The 18,766-nt window shown below is 41.4% G+C and overlaps 1 protein-coding gene across 9 annotated transcripts in view; it reads left to right on the forward strand.

Moving 5' to 3' along the window:
- Positions 1 to 6,669: 6,669 nt before the first annotated feature.
- LOC144374867 (nephrocystin-1-like) overlaps positions 6,670 to 18,766 on the forward strand; it is a 41,881-nt gene continuing 29,784 nt past the window's right edge. For all 9 annotated transcript variants that reach the window (XR_013434134.1, XR_013434133.1, XM_078037628.1 and 6 more), the window contains exons 1-6: positions 6,670 to 6,684; positions 9,820 to 9,893; positions 14,989 to 15,049; positions 16,062 to 16,186; positions 18,040 to 18,065; positions 18,144 to 18,357. Coding sequence is in view for 7 of the 9 variants with exons in the window: in XM_078037628.1 (XP_077893754.1) it covers positions 18,149 to 18,357 (209 nt within the window). In the remaining 2 variants the exon portion in view is untranslated. The remainder of the gene's footprint in view (positions 6,685 to 9,819; positions 9,894 to 14,988; positions 15,050 to 16,061; positions 16,187 to 18,039; positions 18,066 to 18,143; positions 18,358 to 18,766) is intronic.

Raw genomic sequence — 18,766 nt, forward strand, 5'->3', positions numbered from 1 at the left:
ACTGTACATAAATGAGCCTGGGACATCTTGTCATGCCAGAGAGCAAAGGGACTGACCGGAGAGGACTGGTCATGTATGGAAGGATTCAGGGACCAGCTTCACTGGCCAGAGATGACATCGTTGGAGCACCAACAAGGGCAATCATGGCCACAGGCTGAAACATGAAGTAAGCTGAACTCTGTGAGTTCCTAATGACATAAAGAGTTCAGCCAGAGGGGGCCTGAAAACCAATTCATTATTTGGAGAACTGGTAAATGAGGAGAAGACCCAACATCTACCCCAACTTTAATCTCATTTAATCAAACTGTATTCAGGATACCCCCGGGTGGATGGCAGGAAGTTTCTCCTTACTGCTGTATTCCAGGTGAGAAATGAAGAAGAAATGACCACGTGCAGTTCCTGCTGAGCTCAGGGGTGAGGGCCAGGGCCACCGCGACTCCTGACATCATTGGGAAGAAAAAAATCACGTGCCTCTGCCTCCCTGTAGCACCTATGATGTACCCAGGCCGAAAGTGAACTTGACAAGGTCTCTACACCTAAACAATCACTGTGAAGAAGAGAGAAAGAAAAAAAGAAAGTGAGGGAGGGAGGGAAGGAGATGGAGTGAGAGAAGGAAGGAAAAGTGGGAAGGAGGGAAACAGAAGAAAAGGAAGAGGGAAGCCAGGTGCAGTGGCACAGACCTGTAACCTCAGCAGCTTGGGAGGCTGAGGCAGGAGGATGGCGAGTTCAAAGCCAACCTCAGCTACAGTAAGGCGCTAAGCAACTCCGTGAGACCCTGTCTCTAAACAAAATACAAAATAGGGCTGGGGATGTGGCTCAAGGGTCGAGTGCCCCTGAGTTCAATCCCCAGTAATAAAACAAAAAAGGCGTGAAAAATTCCTCTAGGCATGGATTTTATTATTACATGCAAGTGTGTGGAGTGGTGATCATACACACAGCACGTACAACGTGATTAGCATCGCCCTCCTCTTAAACGTTCACCACTTCTTAGTGTCAGGAAGCTCTAATCTCCTCTCTTCTAGTTCCTTATAATTTTGTGATACGCTGTTGTAAACCACGATCGCCCCACTGTGATCTAACTGCACTTGAAACCATTATTCTCCCCAGAAGGTAGATTTGAAGAAGAGTTTTGATTCTCAAACAGTCGGAGTACTGTTGATGCTTGGTATTCTTGTCCTAAAGTCCCTGACCACTGAATTAGCCACGTTGACTGCTGCCCCTCGGGGTAGGTTCCTATGGGCTATGATCACATTTTCACCCACTGGTCAGGCTGCAGCCCTGTTCAATGTGCACCTCTGTTTCCCTCACTTAACTCACAGCTGACAGCACTGTATCTCCTGCCTCAGTGAAGCTTACCTAGCATATTTTCCCCACAGGTAAGTCCCAGATCTTGCTCTTAGGAACACGACACCGCACTTCAGTGCTTGCTTGGGGCCACTTGAAACAGCAAAATCTCCAAGAAAAAAAATGCAAACATGCAAAAAAAAAAAAATCGTGGACTCAATAGAAAAGGACACTTGTTTGTAGCAAGTGAGAACTGAAGCAAAAAGTCAGAGTACCACTTTGAATGACCTCAGCTGGGGGTGTGCACGTGAAAGGACCCAAGGCTTGGCAGTTCTGCAGATGTCTGCAAATTCCTGCAAAAGCGCTATGAGAATTGAGTACTGCGGGTATGGGTTTTGGAGTTGCACATACGTTTTAGCAGGTTGTCAAATTCACAGACTCGGGAGGAATGAGGAGTAATTGTATTTCATAGACCCAGGATTGTAGCTAGGTGAACGGACTTGCTCCAGGTAGGCCGTTTTTGAAAGAGCCATGGTGGTTTTCGCTTTAGAAGGGATATCCTGACCTGCCCAGACCACTGGACACCTGGACACTCACCATGCAGCTTGACCCTGAACTTAGTTGTCTCTATGACCTTCCGACTTGTACCTGTCCTACAAAGGCACCCACAGTTCCTACTATTTCCTGTTACCAGCCCATTGCCATGAATGGACCAGCATGCTATTTGCAGGATTTCAAGATTGTCAAGGTTCCTCTGAACAAATGGACAGAACCCTGAAGCAAGACAGTGAAAATATAAGGCTGTCCCTGCAATAGAAATGCAAATTGCTTTTGACTTCTCCTCTGACAGGAATGGGAAAGAGAGCCTTTACCAGGTCAATCAAACACTATGGTGAATGCCAAAAATCCATGTGCAGAGCTGCAAACTTCAGACTTCAAACTACAGTCCGACCACTCCAACATTACTGTAGCATTGTCTAACTTGAAGACATATATATTTTACTATATAAATATATTTTGCCATTTGTCTATGTGCTTAGTAACAAATTTGCATTTTTTATTTGATATAACAAAGGCTTTGATGTAATTTCTCTTAGATTTTGCATTTTTCATTATTATTATGCTTAACCTCAAACATATTGATTCTTACAAAATTGTATTAGTATTATGAACAATCACATGAAATGTTGTGAATATAATTATAGGGCTTTTTTACATTTAGCATGAACCTTTCCATCAGTGTGGAAAACAAAGAAAATTTCTTCCCGCTGTATAATCTGGGATTTGTAGCTTAAAGTTTGTTTTTCTGTGAATAAAATGTACTCAATAAATGCTTATATAATTATATCAAAATGGATTCTGCTGTCATGTATGACTAAAAAGAACCAATAAATTAAAAATATATTCAAAATGAAAATTAAAAGATGAAAAAAAACCTATGGTGTTTAGAAATGAAATATTTGGGAGGTGATTAGGATTAAATAAATTCACCCCAGTGAAGTCCCCATGATTGGATACAGGTGACTTTATAAAGGGAGGGGAGTGGAGATTTCGGAGGATACCCATCCTTACACTTGTGGTTCTCGCCATGTGAAGCTCTGCCCTGGCTCGGGACTCTGCAGCAAGAAGACCATCCTCAGCTGCTGCCCTTGCCCCTGATGTAGACCTAGGAAACAAACCTCTCCTCTTTATACTCCTCCACTCTGGTGCTGTGTTATTAGCGACAGGGACTGGATTAATAGAAGGCGAATGCTCTGTTTTAATCAGATCACAGATTCATGTTTTGGGGCACATTGAAGTATAAAGTGACCACTTTACTGTTCAGGGCCTGGGAGTTGCAGAGGAAGGTAACGTCATTTATATATTTTAAATGAATTTACATAAGCAGCAAAGGTTCAGTATGGTACTTGATAATGTCTTTTCCCTTGGTAAGTGCTTCAAACAGCAAACTCAACAGCAGCAATTAATGTATCCTTCAGAAGACACCCTGTAATCAATTAACTCATGACATTTGACTATTCAGCCTATTATTAATCCAAATTTAATATTCACCTCAAAACCAGTTTGCCATTATCAAATCCACTAAAATGTCCCAATGAAACAATTTTCCAAGGTGAAAAAAATACAAAGATTCAAGCTGGGGACATGTTGGCTTCTTAAGAGGGATTTTAAGATTGTAGATCTTTGTCTCTTCCCAGCAGCTCTCTGAATATGACCCCAGTTTCCTCATGTTAAAACAAGGGCATTGCATAGTCTGGCTGGCTCTGTAGGTCTAAGGCTCCCGTGTCCAGGATCTGCCTATTTTTAGCCCAAGGCATCTTAGGGATGAGGCCAGAATTCCAAATGAGGTTCAAATTTGAACACCACTAGTGGCCCAGGTACACAGTCTCAGAAAAAGACTCCAAAATGACTTAAAATTAACACATCATACCAAACTTTTTGTTTTATAAGTGAGAAAACTTAATTAAGGAGAAATTTCATGTTTTCTTCCGATTAACCTACTTATCTTTCAAAATTCAGTTCTGAGCTGGAGGTACACAGCTCAGTGGCAGAATGCGTGCCTAGTCAGTGGGAGGTCCTGGGTTCCATGCCCAGCACTGCAGAGAGGAAGAAGAGGAAGAGGAAGAGGGAAGGAAGAGGAGGATGGGGGGGAGGGAGGACCTGAGAGGAGAGACTGATTTAATTTAGCCATTCACCCAGAAGGTACAGCTGACCACTCCCTACTGTCATCAACATCAAATATTCACTGTGTGTCAGTTATCTGCCAGTCCCTGTTCTAAGCACTTAGGATTCATGGTGCACAGTGGAGACGAAAATCCTTGCTCTCAAGTGGCTTATATTCTAGGTGGGGGGAGGGCCGGAGGCACTGCACTGTAAATGTAATAAGTAAATCCTGCTGTATGTGGCAGGGAGCCAGGACTAGAGGGAGACAGAAAAGGACCATGGGGATCGGGAACACCAAGAGTGGGAATGGCTGAGTTTGTGAGTGACTTATTTAGTTAGTTAGTTAGTTTTGAGTTTGAGATTTTTACCTAGTCTGATAGCTTCATAAAGAGGTGGAAGTTGATTAAAAAAAAAAAACTTATAGGAGATGGGGAAACGAGCCAGGGAGTATCTAGAAGAAGAAGAACGGCAGGGTCCCACCCTGTGAACATTCTCCACCAGTTCAGGTCACAGTGAGCAGGCTCTTGAGAGCTAAGGCTAGGGAAGCTGGTCACACAGAGCCCTCGGGGCCACCACAGAGGCTTCTACACTCCAGGGTTTGAGTAGAGCAGTGACATGATCCAACTTCTTCCCTGCAGGCCCACCTACTCTGGTTGCTGTGTGGGGAATAGAACATGGTGGACAGGAAGAGAAACTCTGAAAGCCGGTGGGGGCTGTTGCAGCCCCTCAGGTAAGAGGCCAGGACTGCTTGGACCCAGGGCGGTAGCGGAGGTCGGCTCTGTGCTGAAAACACAACAGGGTGAGCTAAGAGATGAGATGACACTAATGGGAAACATGAGTAAAGTGTTTCCTTGAGTTTTGTGAGCAAACAAATCAAACCCGAGGACAGGGCTGTGGGAACTCCTGATTTATACCTGTCTGAAGTATAAGTGACAACCTACCACTTGAAACTGGCAATTTGAAGGGGGCGGGGTGTGGTCAGAGTCTTGTGATTCTGAGCTCTCAACTTGTAGTATCTGACACTATTTCCAGATAGAATTGGAGGACATTCAACTGCTGATGTTCACTGCAGAACTGGTTGGTGTGTGGGGCTTCTCCCACATCTGATGTCTGAAGTACTGAGCGTCTGCATAAGAGGTAGTTGGTACTGAAAACCAGAGTGGGAAAGTGTTTTCTCACACTGTGTAACATATTGCTGCAAACTTTGCAACTTTAAACAATACACCCTTATTCTCTCACACTTTCCATGGGCCAGGAGTCTTTAGCTAGGTCCTCTGTTAAAAGTTTCACAAGGCTGCAACTAAGGTGCCAGGCTGTGTTTTCATCTGGAGGCCCCAGTGAGGAAAATGTGCTTCCAAGTTCATTCAGGTTGCAGACAGCTGGTTTATTTGTGGTTGTAGGATAAGGGATCTAGCTGTTAGCTTGGAGCACCCCGCCATTCCCAGGGGTCACTCACAGTTCTTTGATGTCAACTCCTTCAACACTTCCACCCTCTTCATCAAGCTGTAAGGAAAGCCTTCAATGTAACATAAAGCAATCATAGGTGACACCGTATCACCTTTGCTTTATTCTATTAGTTATAAGCAAGTCTCTGGATCTGCACACTTAAGTGCCTGAACACCAGGAAGTGGGACACGCAGGATCACAGTGACCTGTATCATTAGAAGTGTGTGTGCCCCTCATCTCAATAATTCTGTCTCCTGTTAGCTCTGGCATAGCATGGCTATTGTGACAAAAGAACTTCATTTTCTTTTTAAATTTTTTTTTTGGTTGTTGACAGACCTTTATTTTATTTATTTTTTATGCAGTGCTTAGAATCAAACCCTGTGCCTCACACATGCTGGGCAAGAGCGCTTCCACTGGGCCCCAGCCCTAAGAACTTCATTTTCAATTTAAAGAAATCTAATGATCAATTTAATTTAAAAACCCATAGTAAACTCAGTTTCAGGAAAAAAAATTTTGTGTAAGTAAATGAGACTTCTTTTTCAACTGTAAATTTTATAAAATTAGATACAGATCACATATCTCCACTGAAAACTCAGTGTTTAAAAAGTATGATTGATGTTAATTGTAAAGATATACATCAAGTTTCAAAGACAATACAAAAACCAGAAATCTCTTAAATAATTTCCAAAGTGATGTTGAAATGATAAGATATATTATTAAAAACAATTTTATCTGCTTGTACTTATTTTTGAAAGAAACGAGTTACCAGAGGATTTTAAGTTGCACACGTGGTTCAAATTCTATTGCTGAGCAAAAATAAAGAGGTGCTGAGCTTACACTTGGCAAGACACCAATGTCAGCTAATAGTGCAAGGAAACATCTGATTAATGATAGATGGGACACTGTGGAGGGCTCAGAGGGGTGCGGACGGGCTCTCCAAGCACTGGGAAGGTCTCTGGAGAAGGCTGACCTGTTGCTGACACACCCAGCAGGACGCCCCGCCCAAGCCGCTGCTCCGCCGGCTCTTCGCCCGGTGCCCGCTGTGAACGCGGCGTTGCTTGACCCTCGCGCAGCGCCGTAGGCCGCGGTGCACACCGGGCGGCCGCGATGGCGGACGGACGTGTCGGAGAGGACGCTGCAGGTGTCGGTGCTGGTGGCTTTCGCCTCCGGAGTGCTCCTCGGCTGGCAGGCGAACCGGCTAAGGAGGCGCAACCTGGACTGGAGGAAGCAGAGGCTTCAGGACAAGCTGGCGACGACGCAGAAGAAGCTGGACCTGGCCTGAAGCAGCAGGTACGGTGGGGCCGGGCGCACCGCGGGGTGGGCGAGGGGGCGCGGGGCGCCGCGGGGCTTTCCTCCCAGCGACCCCACTCCCTGGGAGCCGGCGTCCGACCCAAACGCTCCGCACCCCGCGACCTCCCCGCGCCAAACCCCGCTCCAGCCCGCGCTAAACCCCGCGCGAAACTCCGCTCCAGCCCGCGCTGCGCCCGGCCGGGCCAGCCACGGAACCTCCCGACCGTCCACGAGAGACCGTGTCCCCCGCCCTGACGGCCCCCAGCCGCAGGGTCTGCAGCCCAGGGCTGCGCTGGAGCTGCCCTACCCGCGCCCGCTCCGCGCTTTCCGGGGTCCCTGTCCCTGGAGCCACCGCTCTTGGGGCCCAAGCCTCAGGAAGAGTCCTACTGTGTCAGGACTGCAGGACCTGGAGGGCGAGCAGGGACGTTAACTAGAGGACACACAAGTGATGTCAGCATGAAAGTTAACTTCAAAGATAAACCAGTGGCAAAGGAGATGAACTCTCCCAAAGACTGTGAAAATGGCCACTCTCAGTCTTGGGGGAGGCGTGGCCGGCCTGGCACCTAGACTCGCTGCTCCAGGGTGTCAGGTTCAGCTTTCTGGAAAGCACTGTGAGGCGGTGTAGCCCATGTGCATGCGCCCAGGCTGGGTAGTGGAGTTCCAGAAACCTGCCCTATGTAATAATGAAACGTTGGGACAGAGATTGATAGATAGTAAAAGTACTGGTCTCATTGTTGCTTAATAGAAAAAATGATACACTTTAATGAGAAGTAATAGGGGAATGAATAACTTTTGATGGGATATAATAATACTATTACTAAACTTTTGTTAAATGTTAATGTGTTAGGGAAAATATTTGTGATCAAATGGCAAGTTAACAAAAACAAAACGGAATAAAAGGTATCTTAATGACGTTTTTCTATATATAGTACATGAAAAAGATATAAAAGAAAACATGCTGAAATGGTATCTCTGTGGTGGAATGCTGGGAGTAGTGTTTTTTCTCATTTTTAAGTACACCGAATGCCTATGCCTTTTTTTTTTTCCAGTACTGAGATTGAACCCAGGTGTGCCCTATCACTGAGCCACATCCCAGCTCTTTTATTATTTATTTGTTTTTGTGGCACTGGGGATAAGTCTGGGGCCTTGTGCATGCTAGGCATGTAAGTGCTCCACCAGTGAGCCACATCCTAGCCCTTTTTATTTTTTATTGTGACACAGAGTCTGGCTAAATTGTCGAGGCTGGCCTTGAACTTGTGATCCTCCTGCCTTAGCCTCCATAGTAGCTTGGATTATAGGTGTGTGACATTTCATCCCAGGTCTATTACCTTGCGAGAAAAAAAAAGTAAATAGCAATTAATAGGTTCATTTTTTTTTTAGATTCTTTATCAGTTTGCTAATTTTATTTTGTAAAAAGGATCTATTGCCAAGATTTTTACTCTAAATAAAATTATTTTATATCAGTTAAAAATAAGCCAGGCACAGTGATGCAGGCCTGTAATCCCAGCAGCTCTGGAGGCTGAGGCAGGAGGATGGTGAATTCAAAGCCAGCCTCAGCAAAAATGAGGTGCTATACAACTCAGTGAGACTGTCTCTAAATAAAATACAAAATAGGGCTGGGGTCATGTGCCCCTGAGTTCAATCCCTGGTACCTAAAAAGAATTTAAAAAAATAAATTTTAAAATGTACCAAAGAATTTGGCACATAAATATTTAAGTGACTTTGTATTGGAATCACAGTGGTACAGCAAAAGCAAAATTGTCTCCTGGTAGAAATGAAAAATAAAACTTGATGGAGTATTGACTTACTTACCGGTAACTTACTGTGGTTCTGCACTTAATTTTAAATTTAGTAGGACATTTAGAGAACCAGGAAATTTTTCAAAAGTAAACTATAAAAGCAGTTAGTAAAGCAAAAATAAAAGATGATTACAAAATTATTCAACTTGGGGACAAATTGATTCAGGAACCACTTGATACCTTGAATATCTGGAAAGGACGTTTTAATAGTATTAGCTCATTCTTTCTTGTATCCACAAAAGAGACCTGAAAAGAAAGTGGACGGACGGGGCTGGGGATGTGGCTCAAGCGCTAATGTGCTCACCTGGCATGCCCTGGGGGCGCTGGGTTCGATCCTCAGCACCACATAAAAATAAAATAAAGATGTTGTGTGCACCGAAAAGTAAAAAATAAATATTAAAATTTTTTTTTCTCTCTCTCTCTTAAAAAAAAAAAAAAAAAAAAGAAAGTGGAATAAATTTCCAGCATGATATCCATGGGACAAGGAATCACCTTTCTATTTGGGTCACTGAGTGTATGAATTTTGTAAATAACTCAGGTGGATGCCAAATAATAAGGACAGAGAAGAAGCTAGTGGAATTTACTTTTTTATCTACTTTATCTTTTGCACATAATCTGCAGAAAAGAAACCAAAGAAAGATGTGCCTTTTTGGAGGGGTACATTGACAAAGATGCAAGTAGTCTTTAGTAACACAGGAAGTCAGGACAAAGTCATGTAACATTCGATGCAATGAATACTATTTGGTAATAAGGAATAAACTTATGATACAACAGTGTGGAAGCATAACATTACATGGTTCATGTAGACAAGAGTTCATACTGTACAAGTTCCTTTATGTAAAAGTTCAAGAGCAGGCAAAATTTAGGGTGGACAAAAATCAACACAAGTTTGTCTCAGGAGGAATGGGATGGAATTTACTAGAAAGGACATTGGAGTTCTTCTATGAGGTTTCAGTTATAAACACACATGTTTGTCAAAATGCAGCAGATATACCTTTTAGGTTTGTGCATGTCTTTGTATGTTTTACATCAAATATTCAGCTCTCTTAGTGGTCCCTATAGCACATTATTTAGGGGGCAGTGTATTGGTGACTGCGGTTGACTTCAAAATGCATAAAAATAAAGTGGGTTGATGGATAGATAGACTAAATAAGTAGGGTAAAATGTGAACAGTAGAATCGAGGTAGTGGCATATAGGTATTGCTATAAAATTCTTTCGACTTTATTGTATTATTTATTATGTTTATTTCATAAGGGGAGAAAAGTAAATAGACATAACTGAAATGTAAGAATCATAACTTAATATGATGTTTTAAACTGTCTCCGTTTGCCGTAGGTTGATAGTCTGCTTTCTGAGAGCTGATTGAAAGAAGCTCTAGAACCTAATAAAAGTCGAGATATTTACCAAAGGTAAAGTATGCTCAATTATTGGGTTTTCTTGGGACTAAGCTTATATCTCAATGAGTTGGATTTAAGGCACAGAAGTTGTTTGAGACTTTCTTGCCCTCTTTCCCTTCCTTTCTTGCTTTTTCTTTTTATTTATCTCTGTTTCACCCAAAAGACAAAATAATAATGGTAGATAATATTGAGGTAACAGTGAATAAGATTTTCTAAAATGTACTTTTAAATATTTCCTATCATTATCTAAATCTACCTGGTCTTAATTTGAAATGATAAGATCAAATAAAGAATAGTAAATATTAAAAAGAAGTACCCTTCATTTATTTTATACCCTGTATGTGCCGGGCATTATAGTCTGTACTCCTCAAACTTTTTCTTAAATTTTTTCAATAATACCATAAGGTACTTATTAACATAAATAAGAAAATCAAGGCTCACAGCAGTTAGTTAATGCATCTAGCATTACTTGGCTTTAAGACACTAAAGTTGGGAGCCTATGAAAATGTTTTAAGGTGGCTAAGAAATACAGAATTCCTGAAACAAGGGAGAGCACTTGAGAACCTCAGAGGTGCAGGGTTTAGTCCATTACAACCAAATGGAAGGATTGCAGGGTGTTGTCATGAAGGTCTAGAAGGAACTAGCTACACCTAGTGGTTGTGGGCTTGTTGCTATTGTGCAGCAACTAAAATCTGCTCAGAATGCACTGTGGTGGCTCACGCAGAATTACCCTAGACCCTTGGCTCATGTAGCCCAGAAATGATCAGAAATCTTGCTAGAAGCAATTTGTCTTTGCTTGGGATAATGACCTTTAATTTTCTTGAAAAGATACTGTGTTCTCTATATGAGTAAGTAGTTTCTGGTTTTAATCCCTGGGAAATTTTAACATTAAATAGACATAACGAACTAAACTGAACTAGACTGTTAACACTTTTGCATTAAGTTCAGAACATCATTAAGTAAATCTGCATATTTGAGGGTATTTAAAGAGTTTATAGCATTCAGAAGAACATGAGAAGGGGCACCAGGAGATAAATAGTAAATACTTAAGTAATAAGACCATGGGGAAGAAAAGAAAAGAGCATGAGATTCATTCTATTAACTTAAATTATTTATTAGAAGCATTTGGAAAAGTTTTACTTAAGCCAGCAATTCAAAGTGTCTAAAGGCAAAGTAAAATATAAATAATTTTTAAAATGTCAAATGGAATTTAATTTACCATTATTGGCAGGATTGATTGTTTAAGGAATTATTTCAAATTAAGTTAATTAATAATAGTGAAGAAAATAATAAAGGTAATCGTGCTTGCTTTGCTAGATTTAAAAACAAAATAATATATACAGACTATATTTGAAGCCCTGGGGAAAGCTAAGTTTTGAATTTTCTTTTAAAAAATATTAAGCGTTGGGGCTGGGGATGTGGCTCAAGCAGTAGCATGCTCGCCTGGCATGCCTGGTGCGCTGGGTTGGATCCTCAACACCACATAAAAATAAAATAAAGATGTTGTGTCCACCAAAAACTAAAAAATAAATATTAAAAATTCATTCTCTCTCTCTCTCTCTCTCTCTCTCTCTCTCTCTCTCTCTCTCTCTCTCTCTCTCTCAAAATAAAAAATATTAAGTGTTTATGGGGAGAAGAGATTGAACCCAGGCCCCTTTGCCACATGGTTACATCCCTCGTCCTTTTTATTTTTTTCTTCTGTGACAAGGTCTTGTTAAGTTGCCCTGGCTGGCCTCAGACTTTCAATCCTCCTCCTCAGCCTCTAGAGTTGCTGGGATTGTAGATGTGTGACACTCCGCCTGGCAATAATAAGTATTTTTAAGCCATAGTTAGCTTGTGAATAAAATGATCCCTTCACAGTCCCTTAAAAATTCACACTGATGTTTGCAAGTCTGAAAATGTCATTTTGCCCTTATGTTTGATTAATAGTTAGCTGGTTATAGAATTTAAAATAATTGTTACTAAAACTTTTGAAGGCATTGTTGAGTTTTCTTTGCATGCAGTGATGCTGGTAAGTCCAATTATCGTTCCTTAATAATTAGCCTGTTGACTTTTCAGCCTTGGTGTTTTGAAATTTTAGCAGAATATATTTTGGCATTGTTTTTATCTGTTTAGCACCAAGTGGATAGTTTCACTTTGAAAACTCATATATTTCTCATGAGCTCTGGGAAATTTTATTTTACTAAAGATCACTTCTTTACTTCCATTTATTTATTTTTTCTGAAACATCTTTGAGTCGGGTATTGAATATCTTGGATAGATTGTCTAGGTTTCTAAACCTCTCATGAATACTTTTGTTGCTTGTCTTTTTCTTATGCCTGGGAGTTTCTCTTGACTTTTTTTTTTCCCTCCTAAATGGAATTGTAATTGAGGATTGGGTAACAAATACTGACAGTATTTTGTGTAGCAGCCACAATTAAGTCCATCAGACATTCCAAATATAACACTAACAAAAATTTTTATAACTTCTATGAATGTTTTATTTTACTGATCATGTTGTTCATTTACTAGTGTTTTTTCTTGTTTTCAGTCTTTTTTTTTATACTATCATATTCCTGCTTTCAGATTTTCTCCTTCCATGCTTAGGTTTGTTTTTAAGTTTTCTTCTGTTCTTTGAATTGTCTTTGCTTCCTTGTTGCTCGGATTCCTATTTATTTATTTATTAATTTTACATTTTATCCTTATGTTGCTGGTTTTCTTTATTTAGTCTGGTGGCCCTTTACTATTCATTTTTATTTGAGAATGTGAGCCTGGGTTGATTATTCTAGAGCCCTTTCTCGGGTTCTTTCACTGTTGCGTATCTTGGTGTCTTTTCTGTTAGCACCATATGCTGAATGCAAATTAAGTTCTTTGCAGGTGGACAGGGCTCATCATGGGGTCAGGAACCAGCCTTTAGTCTGAGGAGCCTTCAGTGCAGGAATAGGTGTGCTGGAAAGTTCTTTTGTAATTATGATTCTCCCCAAATCATTTATTATTATTATTATTATTATTATTATTATTATTATTATTATATTTTAAGAAGAATCTTCTGGTTCAGTGGGAAAACAGAAGGTGAGATAAGAGAAGAGAGCTAACAGGCTGAGGATTTCTGTAAATAAACTTTAAAAGTTGCTACCTTTATTACAAAAGAGCCTTAACTAAATGTAAACTTAATGAGAATCTTTGCTCTTTCCCCGAGTAATACAAAGACCCCTGATGGCTTTAAGATTGATTTCCCTAAACGTGCACCCATGTGCATCCTAGACAGATCTTCATGATCCTGGAGTGTTCTGCCGGGTGTCCCTTGTGCCTGTGTGACACTTGATAAGAGTGTCACTTGATAAACGAACATGCTTCTGTTTTTTCCATGAAGCAGAAATTTGTTGCCCTCTCTTGCTGGCCCATGATCCTTTCCCATTCTTTGCTGTTTGGGGTTATTACCTTCGAAAACACTTTAGTCATTTTTTGTTCGGTTTCAGGAGGCAGCGAAGATGGGTGTGTGCTTAGTTTTTATCCTGAACCAGGAATCTTAAGAATCTGGGCTGTTTGAGGATTTGATAATTTTATAGATATGAAGCAGATATTTTCTTGGATTGTGTATTATAAAAAAATCATTTTGCACTCTGGCTCTCAAGTGAGATTTCTGAGTTCTTTCATTCAACAGGCCATCTGTCAAAATAAGCAGCTTTACTAAGTCTCATCTGACAAAACTCTGCTGCTGGATTCTCCCAGGTGGGTCAGTGGCTCCTGATGTCCCAAGACCAGCGGTTGGTGACGTTCTGTCTCTTCTGCCAGCCTCAGCTTGTTGATGATGTCTGTCCTCAGAATTGCAAAGTCCTTAGGGGGCAGTATTTAAGAGCAGGAAGGGGAGGGGGTTTCTTAATGCCTTGCTGTAGAGGCTGGGGGCAGGGGGCATCCTGAGCATGCTCTTTTATGTTCTGTTGGCCAGCCCAGGTGTCCCCCCACCACCTGCAGTGGAGGCTGAGAACAGAGGGCAGGTCACAGGATAGAGGAAGCCAGAGGAGGGTTTGGGGCAGGCACCTGGCAGGGTCAACCAGTTTCATGTTGCCATTTCTCTTTTTCTGCCCATTTCACAAAGGACTTTTGACTCCTACCCCTTTTCCCTTTTATGTCATTTCATTCACATCTGTAAGAGAAAAACAGCTCCAGTAACACAGAAGTCACTTTTCAGAGAGTGAGAGAAAAGCCAGGGCTCCGAATAGTACAAAAAGATTTGATGTTTGAAAACTCCTCTGGGTGCCACGGCACACACCTGTGATCTCAGTGGCTTAGGAGGCTGAGGCAGGAGGATCATGAGTTCAGAGGCAGCCTGAGCAACTTAGTGAGTCTCCAAGCAACTCAGGGATACCCTGTCTCTAAATGAAATGCAGAAAAGGGCTGGGGATGTGGCTCTGTGGTTCAGTGTTCCTGGATTCAATCCTTAGTATCAAGAAAAAGAAGGAAAACTCCCCTATCATCAGTTGTACCCCATTTTTGGTCATTTTTTGTATCTCTTCTCTGGGTGTCTGAGACTTCAACTGAGATATATGAGCTGTCTCTGTAGCCCAAAGCATTGCACCTGTCCCGAGAGCCTGTTCAAAAGGGGTGTGTAGTGGCAGTGGCAGGAAGAGGCAGCCACTGCCACTGCCACTAGTCCGAGTGGGCACTCGGAGTCCGGGTGCCCACCTGCCCTCCCTGCTGCCCTCCCAGGGACCCACTGTGGTTCTTTTTAGAACCTTATTTTCTCTGCCTGGAGTCGGGCTTGTTGGGAGACTTACACAGCTGTGGTGGGGGTCAGTTGTGTCTCATGTCCAGTTCCTTGGCCTTGGCAACTGTAGAGCTGGGGAGGCGTCTTAGAACCCAGAGCCCCTCCTCATTTTAGACTCAGGAGACTGAGGCCCCAGGTCCCTGACATTTCTGAGCCTGGTTTTCCTGCCCAGGGCCTTGGAGCGCCCCTTGGATCATCTAAAGCAATGGGTACAAAGGTTTTTACATGTGGATTTTTAAACATTATTTTTAACAGTAGCCAATGGCCTTGCCTGCTTAGTGATTGAATGATTTTTTTAAATAGCTTTCTAATTGTGACAACAGAAAAATCATTATATTTTCTTTTTTTTTTTAAATTTAGATGTATCCAGTTAAAATAGGCAATAGATGAGAATAAAAATGTTCTTCAAAAGCTAAGAAAAGTAAGTATTATGTGAATCATATTAGAAAAAAAACTTTTTATATAAATATTTTCATGAAGAAGAATGAATTGGAGTCGGTAAGTTCCTGGGTTGCATTAGAAATAAAGCCCAACCCAGAGGTGCTGAGTGGGGGCATGGTCTCCCAGGTGTGCTTCAGAGCAGAAGAGAACCTCCAGCCCTGCTGAGGTCTTCAGCATTAAGGACCCAGAAACCAGACACTGCCTTTCAAATGTGTGCATTGTATAATTTAGATGAGTTGCATTTTGGAGCCATTTTGATTTTAATCCCACTGTGGGTAGAGTCTAGCCCTCGGTGAGTGGAAGGAAGTCTCGTCTCGGTGGTGGCTCTTACAGCAATGACTGCCAGATTGGAGGAGCCAGCTTTACCCTTGGCCATCCCTTCAGGAGTTTTTTTTTTTTTTTCTATGGGCCTGAGTTTCATCTACGTGTCTAGGGCTAGAGGCTCATGGAGCAAGTGGAAGTCACCTGAAAGTGTCCCCTGCCTGTGTCTGAATCCTTGTTACTGCATCTGAGTGTCTCCTCTGCATTTCTGCAGTGACACAGAACTTTTCAACGCAGGAGGCAGGCTCGCCCCAAGTTTGAAAACCTAGTTAACCCATTTCACAGATGGGAAAACTGCCTTCAAAGGTGAAGAAACAATGTCTCTGTCAGTAAGCGGCAGAACCTGGGACCAGCCCTCTCCTTTCTGACTCTGGAGCCAATATCCTGTCAGACCCTGTCCCCTACTTGACTCTAGAGTGTCTGCAGTGCTCAGCAAAAAACAAAACGAAAACAAAACCATGTGGTTTTGTGTTTTCATTTGGCTTGCATTCCAACTCAATTACTTCACTAAATTTCTTGTAACTCTTGATGTATTTCCCTAAGGTAAGTATAATCTCACACTAGTCTTTATTTTGTCCTACAGCACTTACTGTGGTTTTTATTGTTATTTTTTTAAGATGAATGTAATTAGGAAACTAAAAATCATTTTTCAATGAAATATTCTCTCCTAGGCGGATGAGTCTGCACCCGTCAGGAACTATAATCAGAGAAAGGAGGAGGAGCAGAATTTTCTGGACAAGCTCACTCAACAGCTGCAGGCGCTTGCTGTGACCACAAGCAGAGAACATAGAACTGAGTATGCTATCTTCTTGCCTTCATTCCTTTCTTTCAGATATTATGTTGCTATCATTTTTACATTTGATTCTGAAATAAATATATGCTATAACAGCATAGATATGAGGAAATGACCACAATGGTCTGAATAATGAGTAGTTATTGTGCATGATAGGACACGTCAAATCCCAAGAGAGATGTAAAGATGTGCACGTCCTAGTCTTTGCCCTCAGATTACTCAAGATGTAGTTGGGAAAGCAAAACAGAGGTGCGAGAAGCTACGTAAACAAGTGTTAAATAACTAGGATGACGCCCTGAGTGTCAGTGTTGATGGGTAAGGAAAATGACTTGCAGTGTCTACTGACAGGGTCCCCTTTCTTATAAATGTTTTTTAAAAATTTGAAGTAGACACATAATTGTTTTTCTGCTGGAGAGAATGTTAATAATCTCTCTTACAAATTACAAAAGACTTGTAGGTATAAACAAACCCAATTTGTAGGGAGCAATAAAATATCAATTATTTAGACCCTTCAAATGCTCTTCCCCAGCTTTTTACACTGTGGGAAAAATGGTAAGAATATTGACTCGAAGATTCTAGAATTTTCACTGAATTCTAGCATTAAGAATGTCAGAATAGCTGATATTTTACTTAACTTTTCCACCACAAACAACTATAAAAATCTGTGCAAATAAATAATATGCATTCTTTTCAAATGAACATATAACATTAGTCAAAATGAGCCATATAGGACCAGAGAGCAATTTTCAATAAATTTCAAAGAATTGAAATTGTATATATTTTTTGATCTCTTAGAATTTTATTAAAGCTCAGTGACAGAAAAATAACTAGATATCATTAAAAGTCTGCAAATTATGTTACATACTTTATCTGTATGATGCATTAATTCAAGAAAGTATTGCACTGGAAATTGGAAAATATTTCAAATGATAAAAATGTATGACTCTGGGGCTGGGTTGTGGCTCAGCGATAGAGTGCTTGCCTAGCACATATGAGACGCTGGGTTTGAGCCTCAGCACCACATAATACCTTTATTTATTATGTCCAACTACAACTAAAAAAATATTTTAAAAAGGATGTATGACTCATGGGTTGCAGCCAAGGCAGTGCTTAGAAAGGAATTCATGGCTTCAATGAATAATTTTAAAAGATACCAAAAATCAATTATTGAAGCTGTTAACTTAAGAAGCCAGAAAAAAGAACAAGGTAAACCCAAGGGAAAGGAAAAAATACAATGGGAACAGAAAACAGTGACATCAACAGATAAACAGTGGTGCATTCAGCAAAGCCAAACATTGACTTTTCTGTAAATATTAATCAAATTGATAAATTCTTAGCAACACTGATTAAGAGGAAAGAAATACAATAGTGATGAAGATAAATGGCTCTAGGTATATCCAGATACTCCAGTATACATTCAAGAGCTCTACCACTGAGCCACTGCCTCAGCCCTCATCCTAACTGGCTCTGATGGGAAGCTCACTGCAGGCAGACATTGTTCTAAACACTTTACGGATTGTCACTCACCTCATCCTCATGACAGCCTTAGGAGTCAGGTTCTGTTGTTATCTCAACTTTATTTATGAGAAAGGGAGAGCTTACAAGAAGGTCACCCACGGAAGAGAGAGAGCCAGAATCAAAACCCCCACTTGTGTTTCAAGCACTGTGTGAGAGCGCTCAAGCAGCGTGTCCTGAATGGGGGACCCAGGCCGGGGGTGGAGTGCTCTTGTAGCACAGGCCTCGCTCATATGAACCGGCTCCTTGTCCACCCTCAGTCCTTCAGGTCACGTGTGCTCAGCACGGTTGTGGGAACCATTAGTTGTACTTTCCTTTCATTGCTTTTTTTTTTTGGCCAGCTCCAAAAATGGAACAGTTCTTCAAGGTACAGAGGTTCTGCTCCAACTGGGTTTGTATTCGCATGTTTTTCCAAGAGATCTCCTCATACAAATGCTTTTTGTAGAACTGATGTACTTACTGACAAAGAGGAAGATGAGGATTCTTCTGAGGAAGATGAAGAAGGTGAAAATGATGACGAAATGGAAGAAAGTGGTGGAGAGGAAGAAGAATCAGAAGAGGAAGAGGAACAAGAAAATGAATGTCCTAAACAAACAAGTAGAAAATATATTGCTCTTGGAGATTTTACTGCTCAGCAAGTTGGGGACCTTACATTTAAGGTAAGTAGAGAAGACGGGGACCTAGTGTAAGGAGAATGTTTCTAAAGGCTCAGTCTGTTTAAATAAGGGATTATGATTTACAAGCAGTAGTTATGTGAGAGTCTATTATTAAAGTTACCTGTTCTAAAGATGTGGCTTTAGTGTTGATAAATCTTAACAAGGGGTAAAATTTTATAATTAGTTTCTGAATGTCATATGTACCGAGTTATTCAGGTGAGTTAGGCAGTGTTCTAGCTGAGGTAGGGGGAGCACTATCACACTTCTTCCTGTTGGCTTAGACTTGAAGGGGCGCACGTCCATTCTAGGCCTGTGCATACATAAGTGGCAGGTGGGATAGAAAAATGAAGTTGTGGGGTCTTGTTTATGCAGAGCAGGGATCAGACCTGGCCTAGCTGGGCAGGTTATCTAC

Source organism: Ictidomys tridecemlineatus, unplaced genomic scaffold (assembly GCF_052094955.1).
Source record: "Ictidomys tridecemlineatus isolate mIctTri1 unplaced genomic scaffold, mIctTri1.hap1 Scaffold_910, whole genome shotgun sequence".
NCBI classification, from domain to species: domain Eukaryota; kingdom Metazoa; phylum Chordata; class Mammalia; order Rodentia; family Sciuridae; genus Ictidomys; species Ictidomys tridecemlineatus.